General features: G+C 39.3%; 1 protein-coding gene across 1 annotated transcript in view; it reads left to right on the top strand.

Annotated features, from left to right (window-relative positions):
* The window catches only part of LOC108932684 (CUB and sushi domain-containing protein 1), a 389,881-nt gene that overhangs the window by 225,536 nt on the left and 143,883 nt on the right, over positions 1-20,462 (top strand). Inside the window, exon 5 of the mRNA XM_029251436.1 lies at positions 4,644-4,851. Coding sequence (XP_029107269.1) covers positions 4,644-4,851 — 208 coding nt within the window. The remainder of the gene's footprint in view (positions 1-4,643; positions 4,852-20,462) is intronic.

Genomic DNA, 20,462 nt, shown 5'->3' with positions numbered 1-20,462 from the left:
TACTTTGGTGGCATTACTCAACCCCTGACTCTCCTGCACTTACTGGACCCAGGGTAAAAGAAGTCAATTAGCATATTCAGAATTTTTTTCAATTTTTAATGAAGAGGTTGGGAAACAGGAGAAAGAACCATTGAGCACTCAATCCCACTATAGAAAAGCACCAAGGCAATTACTGGGATTTTTTTTTTTTTTAAAGAAAATTACATTTTGGAGGTCATTTATTTTGTTTCGTCCCTTTCGTTTCATAACTTTAATATGTATTAGAATTGCACAGAATTTGACTGAAACTTAAACGTGATTTCATTTTCTTTATTATGAATAAACAGTTTCTCAGCCTCTGTAAAGGTCTTCAGTTTCCAGTAATATGCCAGGAATCCTGAAAAAATAAACAAGCTATAATGAACAACTGAAAATATTTAGTGATAAGAAGTTTGCTGATAATGTGTTCTTTGTTTAACACTCATTTATTTGATGAAATGCCTAAAAAGTGTTTAAATAATAATTTCTTGTAACATATTATCAAAGTTGATCTCAAGTAATACTATCTGGAAATCAGAAAATCTTTTAGTAACATTGCCATTTCATTTATCTGACACTTTTCTCCGAAGTGACTTACCATGTTACTACTTGCAAGTATTTACCCATTTGTACAGCTGGGTAATTTTTATTAGAGAAATTTAGGGTAAGTACCTTGCTCAGGGCCAAAGGTGAGATTAAAACCTGCAACCGTTGGATTCAAAGGCAGCATCAGTCACCATTACCCAGCCAGCTGCCCCCCCCCCCCCCCCCCCTTTAAAATGCAAAATCATGAAAACTCATATCACAGACTATCCAGAACAAAACATGCTACAAGTTATTCAGGTATTATATGCAAGTGCACTCAAAATGCATGAATTTGTAAGCATATCTTACAGAGGAAAAAAAAAAAAAAATCTCCCAGAATGAACACCTGTGAACTTTAGTTTCTAATGAATGTGAGTTTTGAAATTCCCTCTTTAATTTCTGTTACAGGATTAAAAAAAAAAAAAAAAGGTTCACACAAATAAATAAATAAATAAATAAATAAAATAGACACTGGGAAGGTGCAGAAAGGAAGGGAAAACCTTCCAATGAAGGTTGTGCCCCTTCTGGCATTCTGCTTTCAAGAAACAGCGCGGAACAAAATATTTTTAATAATTTCAGCACAGAGTTAATATAGGTTTTTGTTCTTGGTGACGAGGATTTAATTAGGTTTTAATTCATTGTATAAATGAGATACATGCTTGATGTGTTTTGTAATTATATATGTTATAATGCTAAAAGCTATCACTGCTCAACCAACAATAGAGCTCTTGGGTTCTGTAATGGGAATTTATCAGAGTGAAATGGAAGAGGAATCAGCTCATCAGTGAATTTCCTTGCAGGCTGTGTGTTTCTGAAGTAAAGGTACATGCTCTATAAAAAGAACAGAATTGCCCTAGATGGAAGGAGTAAAATAGAAACAATTGACAATTACAGAAGCTTCCTTTCCTCGTTGCTTATGTAAGGATGAAAAAGTTGCCGTGACAAGTCGACAGCTGCGAAGGTGCAGCAGCTGAGCAGTAGTACAATGCAGTCCTCATATTTTACTTACACAGTGTGTATTCACAAGACACTGCTGTGCTGCAGGTGACTACAAGTGGGATCAGGTCAGTTACATTAAAAGGTGATGGTGGGGGGTGCAATAATTAATAGGTTTTGCTGTTCTCAAAGAGAGAAATGGCAAAATTACATCGCAAAACAGCAGGATGTAACAACAAACATAACACCTGTATGGTACAAATGTGAATTATGTAGTGTATTTGGTACCTTAAGTACTTACATTGCTTTAGTCTAATTATTGGTCTACATATTGTTCTAGTATAACTGTAAGTTTTAAATGTTGATTTTTCTTATTCAATCTGTTACTAATTATGTTGCTGTTGTAACTGTGCACTGTGTTATTATGTGTCATATATAGCTGCTGTGTGTAAATTTCCTAACAGGGATTTTTATCCTATTGTTTTTATGTCACTTTTCTATTTCATATCAATCCTGTACACAGGTGATGGTGGCAAAAGTGGTTATTGGACAAGATATTTCAGCATCCATTATTCTGTTATCAGATTCACTTTTGTTTTCACTATGTGGTTTGTCTCCTTGGATACAAGCGCTAAATGATTAAAGGAACAAATGTAAATGCACATCATACAAACAGTAATATTTATTAAGTATGAGTCCTGCTAAAGGTGCTAAAGTAAAGCAGTTGATCCTGTGGCATTTGAGTAGCCCATGTTACGCTGTAGAAGCCCGAAACTTCCCAGAGTTCATTGCTCTTCTGTGCAGAATGGCGGATGCTTCTCAATGCTCTGCCAAAGTACGTTTAATCTGGTGGTCGAAGCGATGACTGCGGCTCATCGTTCCATTCCACTTGTTCTCTCTGTGGACCCAGGGGGCGTGGGGGTTCAAGGAGTGTCTGAAAGAGGCTCTCGGATAATGGAAAACTGTCACAATAATCCTGCACTCCCATGTTCCTGGCTGTCAAGGAGCACCAAAGGGAACCTCGCACCCTGGGGACATCCCTAGGGGCCACAGAGGTGCTCCAAGAGGCTGCAAAGGGGCTGGCAGCTTGGTCAAAGATAAAAGCAATAGCAGGAGAAGTTGTGGTTAAGGAAGTGGACTCAATACAAAACTGTTGATGTTTCAAATCCCAAAAGGGGAAAGTGCTATTGTGTGTTGGGCCGGGCACTTATCTGCAGTCGCTTCCCAAAATTACCGGGTTGTATAAATGTAGCATTACACCCCCTGCTCAAAAGCATCACTAAAATTTTTAATAGCAATGTAAATGGGTGAAAAGAAAGTAGACAATACTAGAGATTGAACAATAGACAGTTTATTTACTGTACTTACTACCCCTCCCCAACCAAAAGAGACAAACAAATAAATAAAACGGTATCGTTAATGCCATGCCTGTGATTGGAAATAAAACATTACAAGTACCACGATCCAAACCAACTGGTCTATAAGTATGAATTATGTTTCCGTAAACCATAACAATTGCCTGCAATAAATTTATGACAAGAAAATAGATGCCCTCACATTGCGTAGCAGCACATGCAAGGCCCATCTGGGCTTTGTTCTAAATCATTGTTACAGTCTGGTTTTAACCTTTGCTTGTTTTGAGTATAGGCTCTGTGAGGTGTACCAAGCTCGTAGCAAATTAATGGCGAGCATGACGAATTTGCAGTAAGTGTTAATTCCTTTTTATCTCTGGTAATTGAGTTGTACTGCATTACCATGGAATCACATAGGCCCTTCATCAGAAACATTCCGGTGTTCTTCCGACGCTGTATGCTTCGGTATTCACGTTTTGCTGATATGAGCTTGGAATCATAAACACCTATATTTATCATTGTTTAAGCATATCTCATTAGAATGAGCTAATAAACAGAGAGAATGAGGTGATAAAGTGAGCAAATTGCATATAATCTTAGCACCAACAAGGCCCTGTAATAGTATAAATGTAATTGATTGTGGAGCTCTTTAGAGAAGAGCAATGCAATAGGTGTTGGGGGACAATCGAAAATGCTGCGATTCTAATGATGAAAAAGCACAGAGGTATATTAAACAGTGTGACGTGTAATGCCTTTACTGATGTTAAGTAAAAAAATAAAATGTAGCAAAGCTGCCCTGTGAACCGCAGACCGAATCTGACAGTCCCGCTGTCATCTGTTCGGTTTTGTCACTTAAATCCCAGATAGCTGCATAAACCCGCAGATTACATTTGTAGCATAATCTCTGGGGTCATTTCTAGGTTTGAGCAACTAGCCTGATCTCTGAGGATTTAGAACTTACAGCATATAAATAAATAAAAAAATAAATAAATAAAACTTTCTACATACTCAGTACTGGGTTTATTATGCTTTCATCTTAAACTTACTTTTCCCCCCCAGAAATTAGATTTTGACACATCTTGTCTTGGGTTCTCTTTCAATTCTTTTCCATCTGGAACACTAACATCATATCAAGCAAAACGAGAGCCCTAGATATTTAACTAAAAATAATGGTTATAATTGACAGGCATGTTGTTTGTACATATAACAACATCTTGTCAGAAATATTTTATTATACTGTCATTAATCTGATGTCTTTACTTACCATTTATACAGCATGGCATTATTACTGAAGTCATTGATTAATTTATGTGGGTGATGGGCAGTTTGAACATCTTGTGTCCTTTTTCTTTCCTGAACGAGTCTTCTAGTGCACTGGAAATTTTGACATTAATATCTGCCCTATCACCACTCCCAAGTGACACTGTAAGACAGAAGGATGCAGCCACTATTATTATTTTGCAACACCGTTATCAGGAGCCTCTAGCTCTGGGTTTTACGCTAATAGTTCCTGTCAATAACTCAGCAACTTAATATGTAACACAGACAGTTCAGTGGTTTCCTCCCCTCATGATGACATGCAACTTGGAATTGTGGCTCTTTGCTGTCAAACACAGATGATCAGTTATGTAATGTAATGTTAACTTGTAGATGAGTTGTGGATCCTTTGGCCTGGAAATTCAGGGCAACTGTTTTTTGGGTTTCAAATTCATTTATGGCCTGATGTCTTTTTTTTTTCTTCTTTTGCTTTAGCGGAAGGGGCCTGTGGCGGCACCCTGAGAGGGACAACTGGGACCATCACAAGTCCCCACTTCCCCTCAGAGTACGAGAACAATGCAGAGTGCACATGGAGCATCCTGGCTGAGCCAGGGGACACCATAGCATTGGTGTTCACTGACTTCCAGCTCGAGGACAGATACGATTTCCTGGAGATCAGCGGCACTGAAGCCCCATCGATATGGTGAGCATGTCCAACTATGAGTTTCCCTACTTTCAACTTGGGCTGAAAATCAAAGGACCATGTTGCGGGTCCTAAATATTCCCATCATTGGATCTACAGCTCCAATAGGAAGCACAGAGCTACACTTTTAAAAGTATATTAGTTAGTATCTTTAAAAAGTATCTTTCATGCTTACGTATTTTCATGGTGGGCGCAGTGGCGCAGCGGGCTTGGCCGAGTCCTGCTCTCTGGGGGGGCTGGGGTTCGAGTCCTGCTTGGGGTGCCTTGTGATGGACTGGCGTCCTATCCTGGGTGTGTCCCCTCCCCCTCCAGCCTTGTGCCCTGTCTTGCTGAGTTCAACTCTGGCTTGCTGTGGGACAAGCGGTTTCAGAGAGTGTGTGTGTGTAATGGGTCAACAAAATATGGAGCCCTTCTTAACAGGTCTGGTTCCAGCAATAGAAGAGTAACTATAGGGTCACATACTGCCTTTTGGAATATACTGTATGCATCATAGTTATTTGAATATAACTATTATGGTCACTCTAAACCTATCCTTAACAGTTATTTAAAATGGAGACACAAGGAACAATGAAGACATGCAAAAAGATTATGCAAGCTGGCTGCTCTTCATGTTTGAAATGGGAATTAAAAGCACATAGGCAATTTATAACAAAATAGAAAGAATACTCACTGCAGGCTCTCAATGAAATACGATATATATTATAACCTCCAATTCTTTAGGTTGTGTATCATGTGTCCCAGGGTTCATTAACTTCTCTACAATGAATGAGCTCCAATACCTTTTTCAGCCTTGTGAATATTCAGTTCTTTGACCTATCAATCATCACTCAGATCAGTTCAATCCAAACGAAATTATGATACAAATCCTATGTGTTAGATCGGATGAAAAGGATTTCACTGCAAAGAGGGAGAGGTGTGAATACAGCTCTGAATCAGAACTGTGTGAACAGGGACCAGCATCAATGCCAAACACTGGCATTCGGCATTTCACACACCTTGAAACTCATTTCGTGTGTGCACCATTCAAAAGTTTGAGTACACTTTCGCTATGCTTAGATGGGATTACCTGTAGATAAGAGTGAAGCAGGTCAATATTCAAGTCTCCTACATCTTTGAGAATTTCTACTAAAACTTGTACCGTAAATAATAAGGAAATTAAAATGAAAAAAAAAATGGATATGAAATGAAGAGAATATTTCAAAGAAGTAATTTATAGTATGTAAGCAGAGTTGATGGTACAACTAAGCTACATTTGATGCTGAAGCCAAAAAAGAGGCCACCCTCAATCTCAAAATGATACAGTGATTTATGGAAACCCAGAAGTGGGGAGTTGTCAAACTACATCCTCTTCCTCCATGGGCTCAGCACGGCTTGGTCTGTGTATCCGCAGTTTTCACATTCGCAGTAACACTGTTGTCTTCTCAAAGCTGCACTTTGCAGAGTGACACATTGTGTGTGTGAGTGTGTGTCTGTGTGTCATACACTGATGCACTGATACCTCCACTTCTCACTCTCCAGCTCCAGGCACTCTGAACCCTAAAGCAAACCACTGATGAAACGTGGGTCTCGCGACAGTTCGGGTATTTAAAGGACTCAATCTGTCATTAATACACTGTAACGGAGAAGCACAAAAACATCCGAAAAAGAGTCCGTGCCTTTTGTAGTTTGCCGGAGCACAACACTTTACACAAATAAAAACACAGAAAATGATTTGCATCAAAAAAGGCATGACGGCGCACAACGAATGAACTGTATTGAAATACACAGTGACACAGCTTACTTTTATGAAGCTATGCGTCACACACAGTGGTGTGACATTTCTGCATCTATTCACGAGCTGAAGGGTTGCTTTGCATAAGCTCTGTTGGGTCTCCAAAGAATTCAAATTCCTTGATTTTCCCAGCATGGAGAGTAAAATGAGACTTCAGGTTTTAAGAGACATTAAACAGGTGTTTGCATGAAAGAATTTATATTGTATGTCAAAATGACAGTCATATTAGCATATTCAAGGTAGCATATTCAACTTCTGTTGGTGGTGAGTTGTATTTATTCGGAGTGAAGTGACTAAGCATTTTTGGGAGTGACACAATACATATATATTTTTTTATATATTTTTAATTCGGTATTAGTCCTGCTATTAACTTTCTGCATTGTTGCCTAAGGATATTAATTTCAAACGCTGACATATATAGCAGCGTACCATAAAAGCTTCAGGCATGAACTTGGAAATTGATTGCTGGTTCGAATCCACCTCCCACGCTTCCTATTGTGCTATAAATAGTATAGCTAAATATAGAACTCTCGATCAAGGAACTTAGGCTGAGTAAAACCAGGGTACACACACACACACACACATACACAAACACACACACACATTTTCTGAACTGCTTGTCCCATATGGGGTTGCGGGGAACCGGAGCCTACCCGGCAACACAGGGAGTAAGGCCGGAGGGGGAGGGGACACACCCAGGACGGGACGCCAGTCTGCCACAAGGCACCCCAAGCGGGACTCAAACCCCAGACCCACTGGAGAGCAGGACCCGGTCCAACCCACTGCGCCTCCACGCTCCAACCGGGGTACATCGCTATGTAAATATATAAATGTGTTTATACTGCTATGGATAAAGGCATAACATATTTTGCTTATTAATAACATTACTAATGCTGTTACCTATGCAAACAGTATCAGTTTCTGCTGTCTTGATCACAGGTGTAGGATTTTGTTATTATCAGTATAACTGGGTAAAATAATACTTTTGGTGTTTGAGATTTTCCTTGTGGAAAGCTCTGTTTCAAACATTAAAACACATCCTGAGTATTTTAGTATGTTAGGCCGACAGCGAAATAAATAAATGAGCAGACAAATAAACTAGTTATATAACAATAGTCTGACACCAGCAATGAGCTCCAAATCAGAGTTTTGTGAAATCGGGCAGAATAGAAAAGTTTAGGAAGTAACAGCACTGTAAAATGAATTGTAGTGGTAATTTAAAGAGGTGAGAATCTGTCCAAAATATTAATGCAAGTGAAGATTACGGTGGAATGACCTTCTATCTAATGAATGTGCTCATAGACCCTGCGTGCCCCTCTCCCCATCCGCTGGTTGGTGTTCTCCTACATTGTTCGAGTTACTGCGTCCCTTACATACACTGGGCTGAAATCAATTTAATAATCAATTTGTCAAGGTGGCGACAGCGCGCCCTTTTCTCAGCTGCTGACCACCGTAAAAACCTCAGTAAGTTTGCCTTTGTGAGAGGCGTACACGCTAACAACAAAACTCCTTAATGAACCGGATTATTAATGAACCCCAGCAGCCAATGATTGCTCCTCTCGGCCTGTCATACAGATAATTGCATCTGTGTTGTTGCTTATAATGCTTTAATTAACTGTCAGATATGACAAGGAGGAGCAACCTTGGATACCTGAGCGGAACATCTATGGAACATTACTGCCGTGTCGGGGTCCCACATCCCTGGGAGTGTAAGGCGGAAAAAAGAAATTAGTTAAAGTTCAACCTAAAGAAAGAAAGAAAATACACAGGAGTGAAACTGGGAATAGTTTCTTCTTCATTAGTAACACTTTGTCCCATCATCTATCTATCTATCTCTGTATTTTTGGTTGTTTGTGTCTATAATTTTGTCATTGTGTGTCTACGTTTTTGTTTGTTTTTACTGAATATCGGAGAGATTAGGCTTCAGAATAGTTTGGCACAGCCTGTAGCCTCCTTTTTTGCAGCACAGCACATGATGAGAGCGAGGTGTAAGTCACAGCAGGTTTCTGGGCCCGGATGGTGTGTCCATTCCTTTCGGGGATGAGCATCGTCGTGGATCAGCAGCGGTGGGAAGCCATGCTCAGCAGAATGAGTGAAGCGATACTATGAGGGAGGGCAAGGAAGGGCACCGGGGCGTCGCATCTGCTGCTGCCGAGTGCAGACCTCCCCTTGGTAAAACACAGCGGCACAGGGCCTCTGTATTACCGCGTCATTCATTTTAATCCCACCTCAGAGGGCTGCAAATCCCCGCTCGCATCTGCACCAGCCGTGTCTGCCTTCTTAAGCCATGCCAACTGCTTCCCGTCAATCCCACCGTGTTCGACATCGTTCCTTTTACTATTTAGATGCCCTGGAGCGCTTCTGGGATGTCTTTGTGCTCCAAGACACTAAAGTGAGGAATAGAAGTCAAAATTAGGCAGTCCTCCCTGCAAATACTAAGTAAAATGCTGAATAGAGGAAAATAAACTTTTCCACAACTTTAATATCTTCATTGAAACATGATCAGTATTACAACAACATTAAATGCCTACTCGAAAGTTATATATCTTTATTAAGATCGAGTGATCAAAGAATGACAGCAAAATTGACTAATAATCTCCGACTGTTTATGATGTGCTTTGGACATTAAAAAAAGCTTAAGAAGGTACCCTTAAAAGATAAAAATAAAATATGGGTAGAAAACAATGCTGTTACAGCAGCAGGCAGCTTGATGAACACCTTTCGGTTTGATTTATAGATTTAGCTTAAGTGAGCTTAAGTAACAATTCAGGGATCCAGCATGTATCAGTTCTAGTTGACGGGGTGGCCTATTTGGTTTTTGGCCGACCTAACACCGGTCGTTTGTCTTTCCACGGGCCTTAAGCATCACTTTATGGAGTCTCTGGGAGAGGAGGAGAGGAGCTCTCTTTGCTTGCTTGTAAGATTGCACACAAAAATCGAATTGTTTTAGGCCTGCATGGAAATTTCTCAACCATCCTTGCTTTGACAATATTTGTATAGGTTATTATCTGTAAAGAACAAAAGGAGCTTGCTGCCTGCATAGTAATCATTAAGGTAAATTTATTTCTGACAATTTCTGCCGAAACTGGTCATTTTCATCAGGCTTAAGCATTAAGTGTTGACAAGTGGGCAGTCTATCCAACAGAACCTAATTATAAATGCCCAGTTCACCAGACTTCATTGTAAATTTATCACCCTTGAATGTCACTGTAAAAATTAGTCTGAGTTTACTTTATTCAAATGAACGAACAATATAACCCTGAAAAGGCTACTTGAAACTTCTACACTGGCATCCTCCATTTCCAGCTGGATGCTAGTTATGGTCAAAGCCTTCTATTATCTCGGGCACTGAAAAACTTATTAATTCCCTTGTATTTTTTTTTTTTTTTTGTTTTAGAAAAGAAGATACAGATATCAGATTTTTCTTTTTTCCAAAGTCTTTGGTTTCTGTTTCTCTTTGTCCATCCCATAGTCCCATATGCAGTGTCGAAATGTACTGTTCACTATGTTTTAATCCATCCATCTATTATTAATAATGTCTTGCTGAATGCAAGGTTGCAGTTTATTTTAGTGTAATACATTATAAAATTTAGATAGACTGTTGTTGCCATGTTTCAACTTCCTTGTGGTATATTTGAGAAATAAACATTGTAGCCAAAACTTTTTTTCCCCCATAAAACACATTTACTTTAGTTCTCCAAAGCGACTTCCAATGAACTTTATGTAGTGATATCAGCACATACTTTATTCACCCAAGGTGATTTAAAATGCTTGATACATTGCTTACAATGAGTCAGTCATCTATATATCGGAGAAGCACAGTTCCTCTCACACACACACACCTACAATGAGTGATATCAGAGTCACCAATCCACCTGAACTGCATGTCTTTGAATTATGGGAGGAAACCCATACAGCATTACAGTGGTTAGAGTCCTATATACTGTATTTTCATACAAAGTAATACGTGAAATCTGCAAAACTTCTTGGGCATTTCATTTCCAATTCTAAGATTTACATTCAGACTTAGACATTTTTCTCGATACTAAGTCTACTTCCTTGCTGCTTTTTTTCTAGGTGTTTATGTGCAGAATGTTTACTTATGTGCTGTAACATTTTGCAATGCAAGAATTATGTTGCTGTTATTTCACTTTAAACTTTCAGAGTTTGTCATCAATAATATATCAGTGTTTAGTACCATTTAAATGTTTTTTTTTTTTTTCTTTTTTTGAAGAGTGAGACAGGTGGTCAATTATTAACATGGCAGAGGGGACTAGTTGTAATGGTTGAGGTACATGGTCACAGTGGGAGTAGCTGTGTGATGGATATTTTTTTACAGCAGGAGCATACTGTAGTGGAATGAATGAAAACAAGAGAATGATGCTGAACATAAATATTGCATTAAAGGGCGTACTGTAGAGCATGATTACAAATGACATAGCTGGGATCTCGGAGCTCCTGTCCAGGTGCTGTGAGCTCCACCACAGGCCAAGTCAGCTTCACTCCTTTGTGGTCATACTGCTGAGAGACGTACAGGACTTCCCTGATAAAAGCTCTAAAATAGCAAAGTGTGTGTCCAATGTATGAGCCATCACATAGTCAGAACCAAAAAAAAATAGCTAATAACTGGAAAAAATAGCTGTTGAATTATATAGTGAGTGTTATGAGTAGGTGTTTAGTTTTTCTATTTCTGCCATTCACCTGATCTAAATATTTTTGACAGTATGTTAATAGAAGAAGCCCTTATATTTTAATTGCAGGTCATGAATTATGACTGTATCATAATAAGGATTTTTGAGTTTCTACATAGAAACTGTGCGAAAAGAAATAAGTAATACCTTTGAACAGTATTGCAATATTGTGTGTGAGATTTGATTGATTTGGTGAGGGTGACCTTGTCTTTTGTTTATAAGATGTACCAGTCAGTGTGTTATGAAGCCATTTCTTTCATGCTGTGAAATACCAGACAGCAGAAAGTAAGCATGCCAGTTGTTTTACACAACTTCTTATGCGTTTGCCGAATTGAAAATGTCACCTAATTGGAACATACAGTACATTCACAATACAACCTTCAAATGCCACAAGAACAGCAGTATTTCTGTCTCTTTCTCCATCTCATTACATTTATTTCTTTAGCTCTCACTTTTCTCCAAAGTGACTTACAATGTTAAGCTATTTATGATTATTTACCCATTTATACAGCTGGGTAGTTTTTACTGGAGCAATTTAGGGTAAGTACCTTGCTCAAAGGTAATACAGCCAGAGGTGAGACTCAAATATGTGGCCTTTGGGTCCAAAGACAGCTGCTGTAACCAGTATTCACCAGCCCCATCTCGTAATCCATTATGGATATGCAATGTACAAATGCGCATTATATATACAGTATTTCAGTCCAATAGGGGGTGCGGTGGCGCAGTGGCGCAGTGGGTTGGACCGCAGTCCTGCTCTCCGGTGGGTCTGGGGTTCGAGTCCCGCTTGGGGTACCTTGCGACGGACTGGCATCCCGTCCTGGGTGTGTCCCCTTCCCCCTCAGGCCTTATGCCCTGTGTTGCCGGGTAGGCTCCGGTTCCCCGTGACCCTGTATGGGACACGCGATTCTGAAAATGTGTGTGTGTGTATTTCAGTCCATCCATCTATTTTCAAGAATTGCTTGCCAAATGCTGGGTTGCAGACTATTTTAGTATGATACATTGTAAAATTTAGATTCAGAAGAAAGGGCATTAAATATCAAAAACTTTTTCATAAGACACATTAAAATATACACAGCAATGTTGTGGTTAGGCAAATTGCCTCAAAATCTAAAGACTCATGTTTGCTGTAGTACCTGTGACCAGAGTACCTACCCTGCATTTGAATAGTATCAATATCCCAAGTTAAAAAACATAAGTAACACTGAGTTGCCTTGAACAAATGAAAAATTTTAAAGGGGTGGATGGGTAGCTTGCAGAGTAAATTTATTTACCTTAAACATTTAAAATGTAATGTTTTATTCTAAGGAGATCATGGATGGAAGTATATTGTTTCCATTTCATTTTTACTACCTGCAGGATAAGTTTTATAGTAATATATGTGAAAGTGGGGAATTTATAAAGTAAAAAGCAATGTCCTGAATATGATTTTTTTCAGGCATACAATGTACTTCATGCAAAATTGTACAAAGAGAGCACGAGGAGACACTGCAAAGAGATAAACTAAAAATTGTATTACATAGAGCACAGACTTAGAGGGAATGGAGAGGTCAGCGCAGTCGACGTTCTTCGTTGTGTAGAATAAAAACAGACTTCACTTTCTCTAACCCTTTTATGTCTTCAGTTGTACTTTTTATTCTTTTTCATTCTCTTGTTTTTCCCTGTTCTCTTCAGGCTGGTCATAAGGCTTGCACTCGTGGTGGGTTTGTGAATCTAACCATTCTGGTCATATTCCATTAACTTTACCATTTGTACTATCTGAATAAACATTTATTTTTTTTTTTTTCTCCTTAAGACCTTTCTGGGGGTTTGCATCAGCAGTGAAGCAATCTCTGTGGTTGCTGAGGGGGATGAAATAGCCCCGTGTAACTTATTTCTGTGTATTGTAATTAAATTTGCTTTTCCATCTTCTTGCTGCAAGTGCCAACTTAATGCGACCACTACTTGGAGTTACTGCTACACCAAAAAGAATGGAAAATAATACTGTCTGATAGAGGTGTAGGGACATCGTGTTATAATGCAGAGAATCCTAACCTAGGGAAAGGTGAAATTTATTTTAATTCACATGCTCCTCTGACAATGCACAACACAAAGGATTAGTGGAAAAAAAAATAATAATCAATGTAAGTACTGTAGGTAGAGGTCCTGGCAATGAACTTGAAAATAACAGTTAGAAGGGGTGCAGTGGGGCCAACCTTTGCTTTGGAACATTTTCAGTCCTCCAAAGAATGTCTTCTGCAAGTTCTGAACTTTGTGTACAAGGATATTGAGAGATTCTTCAGGAAGGAAAGCCTGCAGCTCTTTTCCTCTAAAGTCGACTATACAACTCCCTGTGACAGTTCAAAGAAGTCCAGATCTAGGGGCTCGTGAAGCCAAGACACATGTTTGACCACTCTTGAACCTGTAGAATGTTCTTAGCAGTTTGTTTGGGATCATTGGCTTCAACTTTTGTTCAGGTAGAGAACTGCACGGCTGAAGCAATCAGATCTTTCCAGAAATAAGCATTAATTCCTTTCATTTCCGATGTTCCCGGAGGAGTTTGTATCATCTCTCTGAAAAAAAATTAAATATTTTATGAAAGCAAAATCAACAAAGTTTGTGTTAGGGTAGTGGTCCTAGCCAACACCATATGCACAAGTTGAAAAGTTCATGAAGTTTACAACTCAATCGTTGTATTTCAGGACATTGTGAGACTTGATAACTAAAAAGATAAAACTGGTCATATCATAAGAGATCTACCATCATATTTAATTGTTGACAAGAGACAACTTGTTTTCAAAACATACTTTGGCTTTCTCCGAACATAGACAAGCCTGCATGTTGGAGAAAGATTAAAAGACGACCCAAAAGACCTTAGTCCTCCTTTCCACTGCTTAGGGGCCCAGGTTCTGTGCTCATTAATTCAGGTTCTGCATTTTTCTTCACTGGCCTTGAATACAAGCAAATACAAGCAGCTTTGTGAAACTCCCTGTACTGTTTTTCTACAGACAGGGTCATGGAAGTTTTCATTAAATTCCGTGGATACTTTTGTTTGGTTTTTAAAACCTCGTAAAGTGTCTTTCTGTCCCTTTCTACTTCAACTCAGTGCTGTTCTTTCCTGATGCAATGTTTTCTTCAAATGAAACATGCAATTATAATTTCTGACGCTGTTTTCCTTAACAAATTAGTTTTTTTTTGTTTTATTTGTTTTTGGATTGATGAATGGATTGGAGCTGTAGCACCAACTGTTTGGTGTCTTTGAAACTCAGTTCTCTTGTTTTGCTTCAGAAACCAGTGCAAATTGATTGTCAGATTATTTATATCTGGAACATACCGATAGTTCATTTTAACACCTGTTATTGCTCACCTGTTGTGATTGCCTTTGCAGTTGTGTTCTTGCCATGTAAAGGTTCAAGTCCTTTAATGTTTCTATTATTTTCCCTGTCCTCTGAGGCAGCTCTTTACCAGAATGATTGTAATTGAAACATGTGATCAATTACATTTTCGTTTAATATGATTTCACATTTCTCGTTTTCATAATTTTTCCAATTTTGAGCTTTGTGGTAACAGCAGCACTTCTCAATAAAAGTATGAAAGAAGCAACATGAAAGCAGCTCACAGAGTCGTAAAGAGATTGCCATAATGAGATGAAATTTAGTTTGGGGGTCATAAAACTTGTAATATCAGTAGAGTACCTGCAGTGTGTCGATGCAAACAAATCACTATAATTGTTTTCAGAAGAAAGAAGGACCCGGTGAATACGGGAAACATTTAATTCTGTTGGTGGCTTATCTTAAACATTAAGGTTAGCAGCCTTTTTCATCATGAATTATGAATCGGGTTTAGTAATTCCTTCTTTCATGCTTTTGTCCGTCTGAACAGCTAATGTGTTGAATTGTTCATGCACTCAGTCAACACTGAAACCTGCAGATTTTCTCCTTTTGAAGCAAAGTTATTATTTTTCCTTGTTCTACATTTTTCAGAATGATCTCAAGGAAACAGACATTTTTACACTGAATGAACTATGCAAAAATTTGACTATGTACAGTATATATTACTATGTACTGTATGTATTTATAGCAGAATTACCATAGTTATATTAAATGCTATTTATTCTGCTATTGTTTGCTTTTGCTAAGATATGTAGTACCAAACATACTCCTAACTTTACCATGTTAGCAAACAATACTAAAATATTTTTTGTGCCCTTATAATGCATGTAGCCCAGATGCATCTAGGCACGGAGTTAAAAAAAAAAAAAAAAAAAAAAAAACTTTTTGACCCTCTGAAGTCTTTCAGACCAGTGGTGATGAGTCATGTGCCTTTGGATGGATGGACAGACAGACAGGCATACAGACAGATGTTTATTAAGAAATGAGCTTTGTGAAATCTTGTTCTCACAGGTGGCTATTGCAGTACTCCACAGCATCCTGGGATTATCAGTAATCAACACATTTGTTTTGTACAAATATGCACAAGACAAGGAAATAATTGAGTTTAGTCCTGCAGCTCACCAGAGAGTGCCGACGGAGGATGATGGATGTGTGAGTGTTATGGTCATATTTGTTTGGAGCAAAACCTATGGCTGCTTCCACAAATAAAGCGAAACGACAGCCGTGTCAAAAAGCAAAATGCTGTGACGACTGAACTTTTGACAAACGTGGGCCAAGTGACAGGAAAGTGGCTGTAAATTGTAATGCAAATGTTTTCCAGCTTTACACCTCTCTGGAGTCCGATAAGTAAGACATTTTAGCCCCTTACAATAAATTGTCCGCTGCGAAAAGAAACTCTCCACAAATTACTTTTGTTAGCTGATTGCGGCTGTGTCTTACAGTCCTTTTCTAAAAAAAAGTATATATTTTTAAATTGATTCTTTGAAAACGATGGAATTTTGGTAAGCTACAGCTTGCCGTCATAACAAAAGTGCAGCACAGACAACAAATGGGTGCATTTGTTGGGTGAGTTAGCAAAATGATGGCTGGAAAGGACATCTTAAATTGTTGCACTTAGTGCGACAGAGGCTGCGCTGAAATTAATTTTCCCTTTATGGTCTCAGCAGAGACTGATTGCCTTTTTTTTTCTGTGCCAGCGATTAGAGATGATTGATTTGCAGCAATTATGTTAGTTTGTCAAATGTTTAGGCTCTTCAGGAAAACACTTGACCTACACTGTAAGTACACACCTATGGCCCATTGTTTTTGTGCTCCAGCAGTTTAATTATAGTGCAGATAAGGGCCTGGCAAATTTATGCTCTGTATGCCTTTTGTAGATACTTTCCAACACTGAATATATACTGTAGCTTTTGATAGTCCGTACCAGCACTCCTTTTCCTCTGTTGCCACATGTAATTGCACGTTACAGATAATCTGTTGGATGAGGCCTCTGAAATGTAAATGAATTGCGCATCTTCTCCCAAGATTATCCCAACAGCAGCATCGCTGTTTAGAAAACATGTTCCAGTCGCCGAGACCGGTGCTGAAAGGAAGCGGGATTATGCGCCCGTTTTCATCATTTAAATGTAAAACCTTACAGTTTCGCCTAGTTATGTTCAATTTGTCAGCGTGCCCCTCGCCAGCTTGTCACTGCTGACTCATCCATTTCTCTGCCATATCTATCGCCGCTATGAATTTGTGAGGTGTGATTTGCTGCCAAACAGCCAATTTGGATATTTCTGTAGCAAGTATTTTTTAGACTTTCTGTAACTCTGTGTTCAACAATGCCCCACTCTATAGCATTGCGTGAAACTGTATTACCAGGGTAAAAGCAAAGGAAATTCTGCTGAAAGTGAACCCTGCCATGTGAAGCCTATGGTGCCGATGGTTTCTAAAGGCATGTATTGATGGATGCAAGATCAACTGGAGCTCTGCTCTAGAAAGGTAATTTATTTCTTTGCGGTCGTTAACAATCCATGTGAGATACGCTGCACAAACCAAAGGAGGTAAACCATGGTACCTTTAACTTGGTTAAACATCACACCTCTCAGGGCAGAACAATTGTGGGTTGCTGTCAGAATGCCTCGATCACAATACTCCTCGCTCAACAGCTCTTTATAATGAAAGAAGGACAGCCGGAGCTCCCAGAAGTACAGAGGAAAATAATCCCCAACAAGATCAATGAAATGAGCTCACTGAGCTCAAATGGATATGATTGAAAAGCGAAATAGCAGTTTCTGTTCTCAGCCCCCCTCGGTGGGCTGTGTTTCTGCGCCGACCATTACCCCTAGACAAGCGCCGCACTTTGTTCTTTTGCTTAATGGTGTGCTTGAGGAACCAAGCAGGTGGTAAACCAAAATGTAAATGTGATTTTTACTGAAACTCAGATTCATGCATGTCCCTCTCTGCTATGTGTGTTGGAGCAAACTGGTGAAAGAACTGAATCAGGATGAACAAGTTCACCATGCAAAAGCACTTGTCTTGTTAATACAAGTAAATTATTACTTCTGTATCAGTTGCTTGATTGATTTCAATTCATTCATTCATTCATTATGGTCTTGAGCTTATCCCGGGAGCATAGAGGGTGAAGCAGGGTACCCCTTGGGCAGGATGCCAGTCCATCACAGGGAAAGGCCTCACACACACAGACACACAATGCCCAAGTCCATGTTTAAACCCATGTTCAAACATACATCCCAGGACCTGCGAGGCACCATTGCAGCCCAGTGTCCCACCTGGAGCCCATAACCTCTATGCACACACACACACACACACACACGAACACTCACTGTCTGAAGCCGCTTGTCCCAAGTGGGGTCACGACAAACCGGAGCCTAGCCCAGCAACACACAGCGGAAGGCTGGAGGGGGAGGGGACCCACGGAGGGAACCACCCAGGATGGGACACCAGTCCGTCGCAAGGCACCCCAAGTGGGACTTGAGCCCCAGGCCCACCAGAGAGTAGGCACAGGCTAAACCCGCTGTGCCACTGCACCCCTCCCGCCCCTCCATATAACCTCTATAGTAATCTATTAATTAAAAATGAAGACTTACAAAATCCTCAGATGTAATTCAGTCTGAGTGATGATGATGACAATATGCTTCATGTTAAAACAAGCATAAAACAACAACGAATGCGACTTAATTTACTTTAACAGAGAAAATGTAATATACTGTCTGTCCCGGTTTGAAGAATACCTACTACTTGTTAGCAGGACACCTGTGTGTAAAGAACACACTTGTCACGTTTGCATTGCAACCATTCAGTCTTCAATTATTCCTCGTCACAGAACGATGCGGCGCATTAATTCTCCACGTAGATTACCAGTGAGTTGTCATTTTAAACATATAGAAGGAGACAAGAGGCAAGATGATATCCAGGGAACTTTGAAGACTAATTTTATGCATGAGCGGTTCATAGTTTATTCCTTGGAGTAAAGGGGGAATGCTTTGTATGCATCTTGCGCTGTCTCAGTTTACCGCTTACATGTGTAGCTTAAGGGGAGCAAACTTTATACCTTTGTCATTGACTCATTGTTAAAGGTTGGCTGGAAGAGCCAAAAATAACAGGAGTTAAAAAAAAAAAGTAAAAGATGGAATTGTGTACTGGGTACAATTGGAGTTATAATTATCTATCTATCTATCTATCTATCTATCTATCTATCTATCTATCTATCTATCTATCCATCCATCCGAGTTTGGTGATCTAGCTGGTGATATACTGTGTCATATCCAGTGTGAACATACCATTTTTATGCCATTCTCTTCCAAGCTTTTCCCATTTTTCCAAGCTATATGTGAGCTATCTCTATTTGCGTGTGTCATTGTGACATTTCATATCTTTGAACCTTCTGTTGCTATAACAAAATGTTTATATTTCTTTGTGTTTTGTGCTTATACATAGAGCCTTGGTCCTGCTACCATTTTCAAAAAACACAACACTGCAAACGATGTCAGGCACCATGGTACCTCTGTGATCCTGACTGCTCTGGCAAACACTGATCAATAGAACACAGTGGTGAGGAGGGTAGTGGTTAAGGACATAGACTTGCAATTGAAAGGAGGGGCTGTGCTGTTTTACGCTACAGTTAGGTACTCAACCTGAGTTCTACTACAAAAATACTAATGACTCAATGAATTTATTCCATCCCATAACCCTTCAGATAAAAGCATACAAGCTAAGTAACAACAACAACAATAATAATAATAATAATAATAATAATAATAATAATAATAATAATAACGACCATACAAGCATGCAGTAAGATCTCTACAATTCAAAAATGGAATTAAAAATAATTGCTCTCTGCGACAAACACAGGCTGTGAGGGCCACCCTGCTTTGCAAAACAATTCTTTCTTTCTGAGCCTGTGTTTTAATGATCAGTTTTCTGACCACCATACATTGTTTTCTGCCAGGCCACTTATTAACTAATAGTTTTATAATGTGTATTATTGGATAGGCTGTAATCAGGGAAGCTTTTATTTTATCATTGTTGGAGGCCTTAATGTGGAAGCAATACATAAGGCTGTTCTAAGTGTCATTAAACAGGCTCTGTTTTTGCTTAAGTACCACAATAGACAATAGAAATCAATAGGGAAAAAAGAAATACCATGTGCTGAAAATGCACAAAATTTCAAAGTACATTTTTACAGGGATCTTGAAGTATTTACATTAATGTATGTAATTCAATGTTTTTGAAAAAGACTCATGCCCTGCTGTTCTCATCACAACATTAATTACAATAAATGGTAAACTGTGAGCATCTGTTCAGTGGCAGGATGGGGCAGAAGAGGCTGCAATAAGCTTTTGCTACCCTTATGATCCCGCAGCTAACAGTTAAGGACTCACTGCATACCACTGATATGGATTAATATCAGTGTGAGAAAATCAGCGAAACCGCATAAACAATGCAGATTAGCTGTGTGGGTCTGGCTCTCAGAGCAGATGTTGACTGAACTCTTTTGCCTTGGGTTACATGGACACAGAAAATCCCAGGGATCTTGTGTACTGCTTGCCCTCTGATTTTCTTCACAGAGCTTGATTTTTCATTATGGCACTGTACGTAAACGCAAGGGCAAATGGGCAATTTGCTGCTCTCAACACATGGGAGTCGGGGCCGGGTACGAGGAAAAAAAAAAAAAATCCGCTTGCTTCCATTTGCAATTTCAAATACCTGCCCTCTCATGATTACATTTTTTTGGCGCAGCAGCAGGAGGTGGAGTGCCTTTCGGAGCTTCGA

Source organism: Scleropages formosus, chromosome 4 (genome assembly GCF_900964775.1).
Source record: "Scleropages formosus chromosome 4, fSclFor1.1, whole genome shotgun sequence".
NCBI classification, from domain to species: domain Eukaryota; kingdom Metazoa; phylum Chordata; class Actinopteri; order Osteoglossiformes; family Osteoglossidae; genus Scleropages; species Scleropages formosus.
This window is presented reverse-complemented; position numbering and strand designations above follow the sequence as displayed.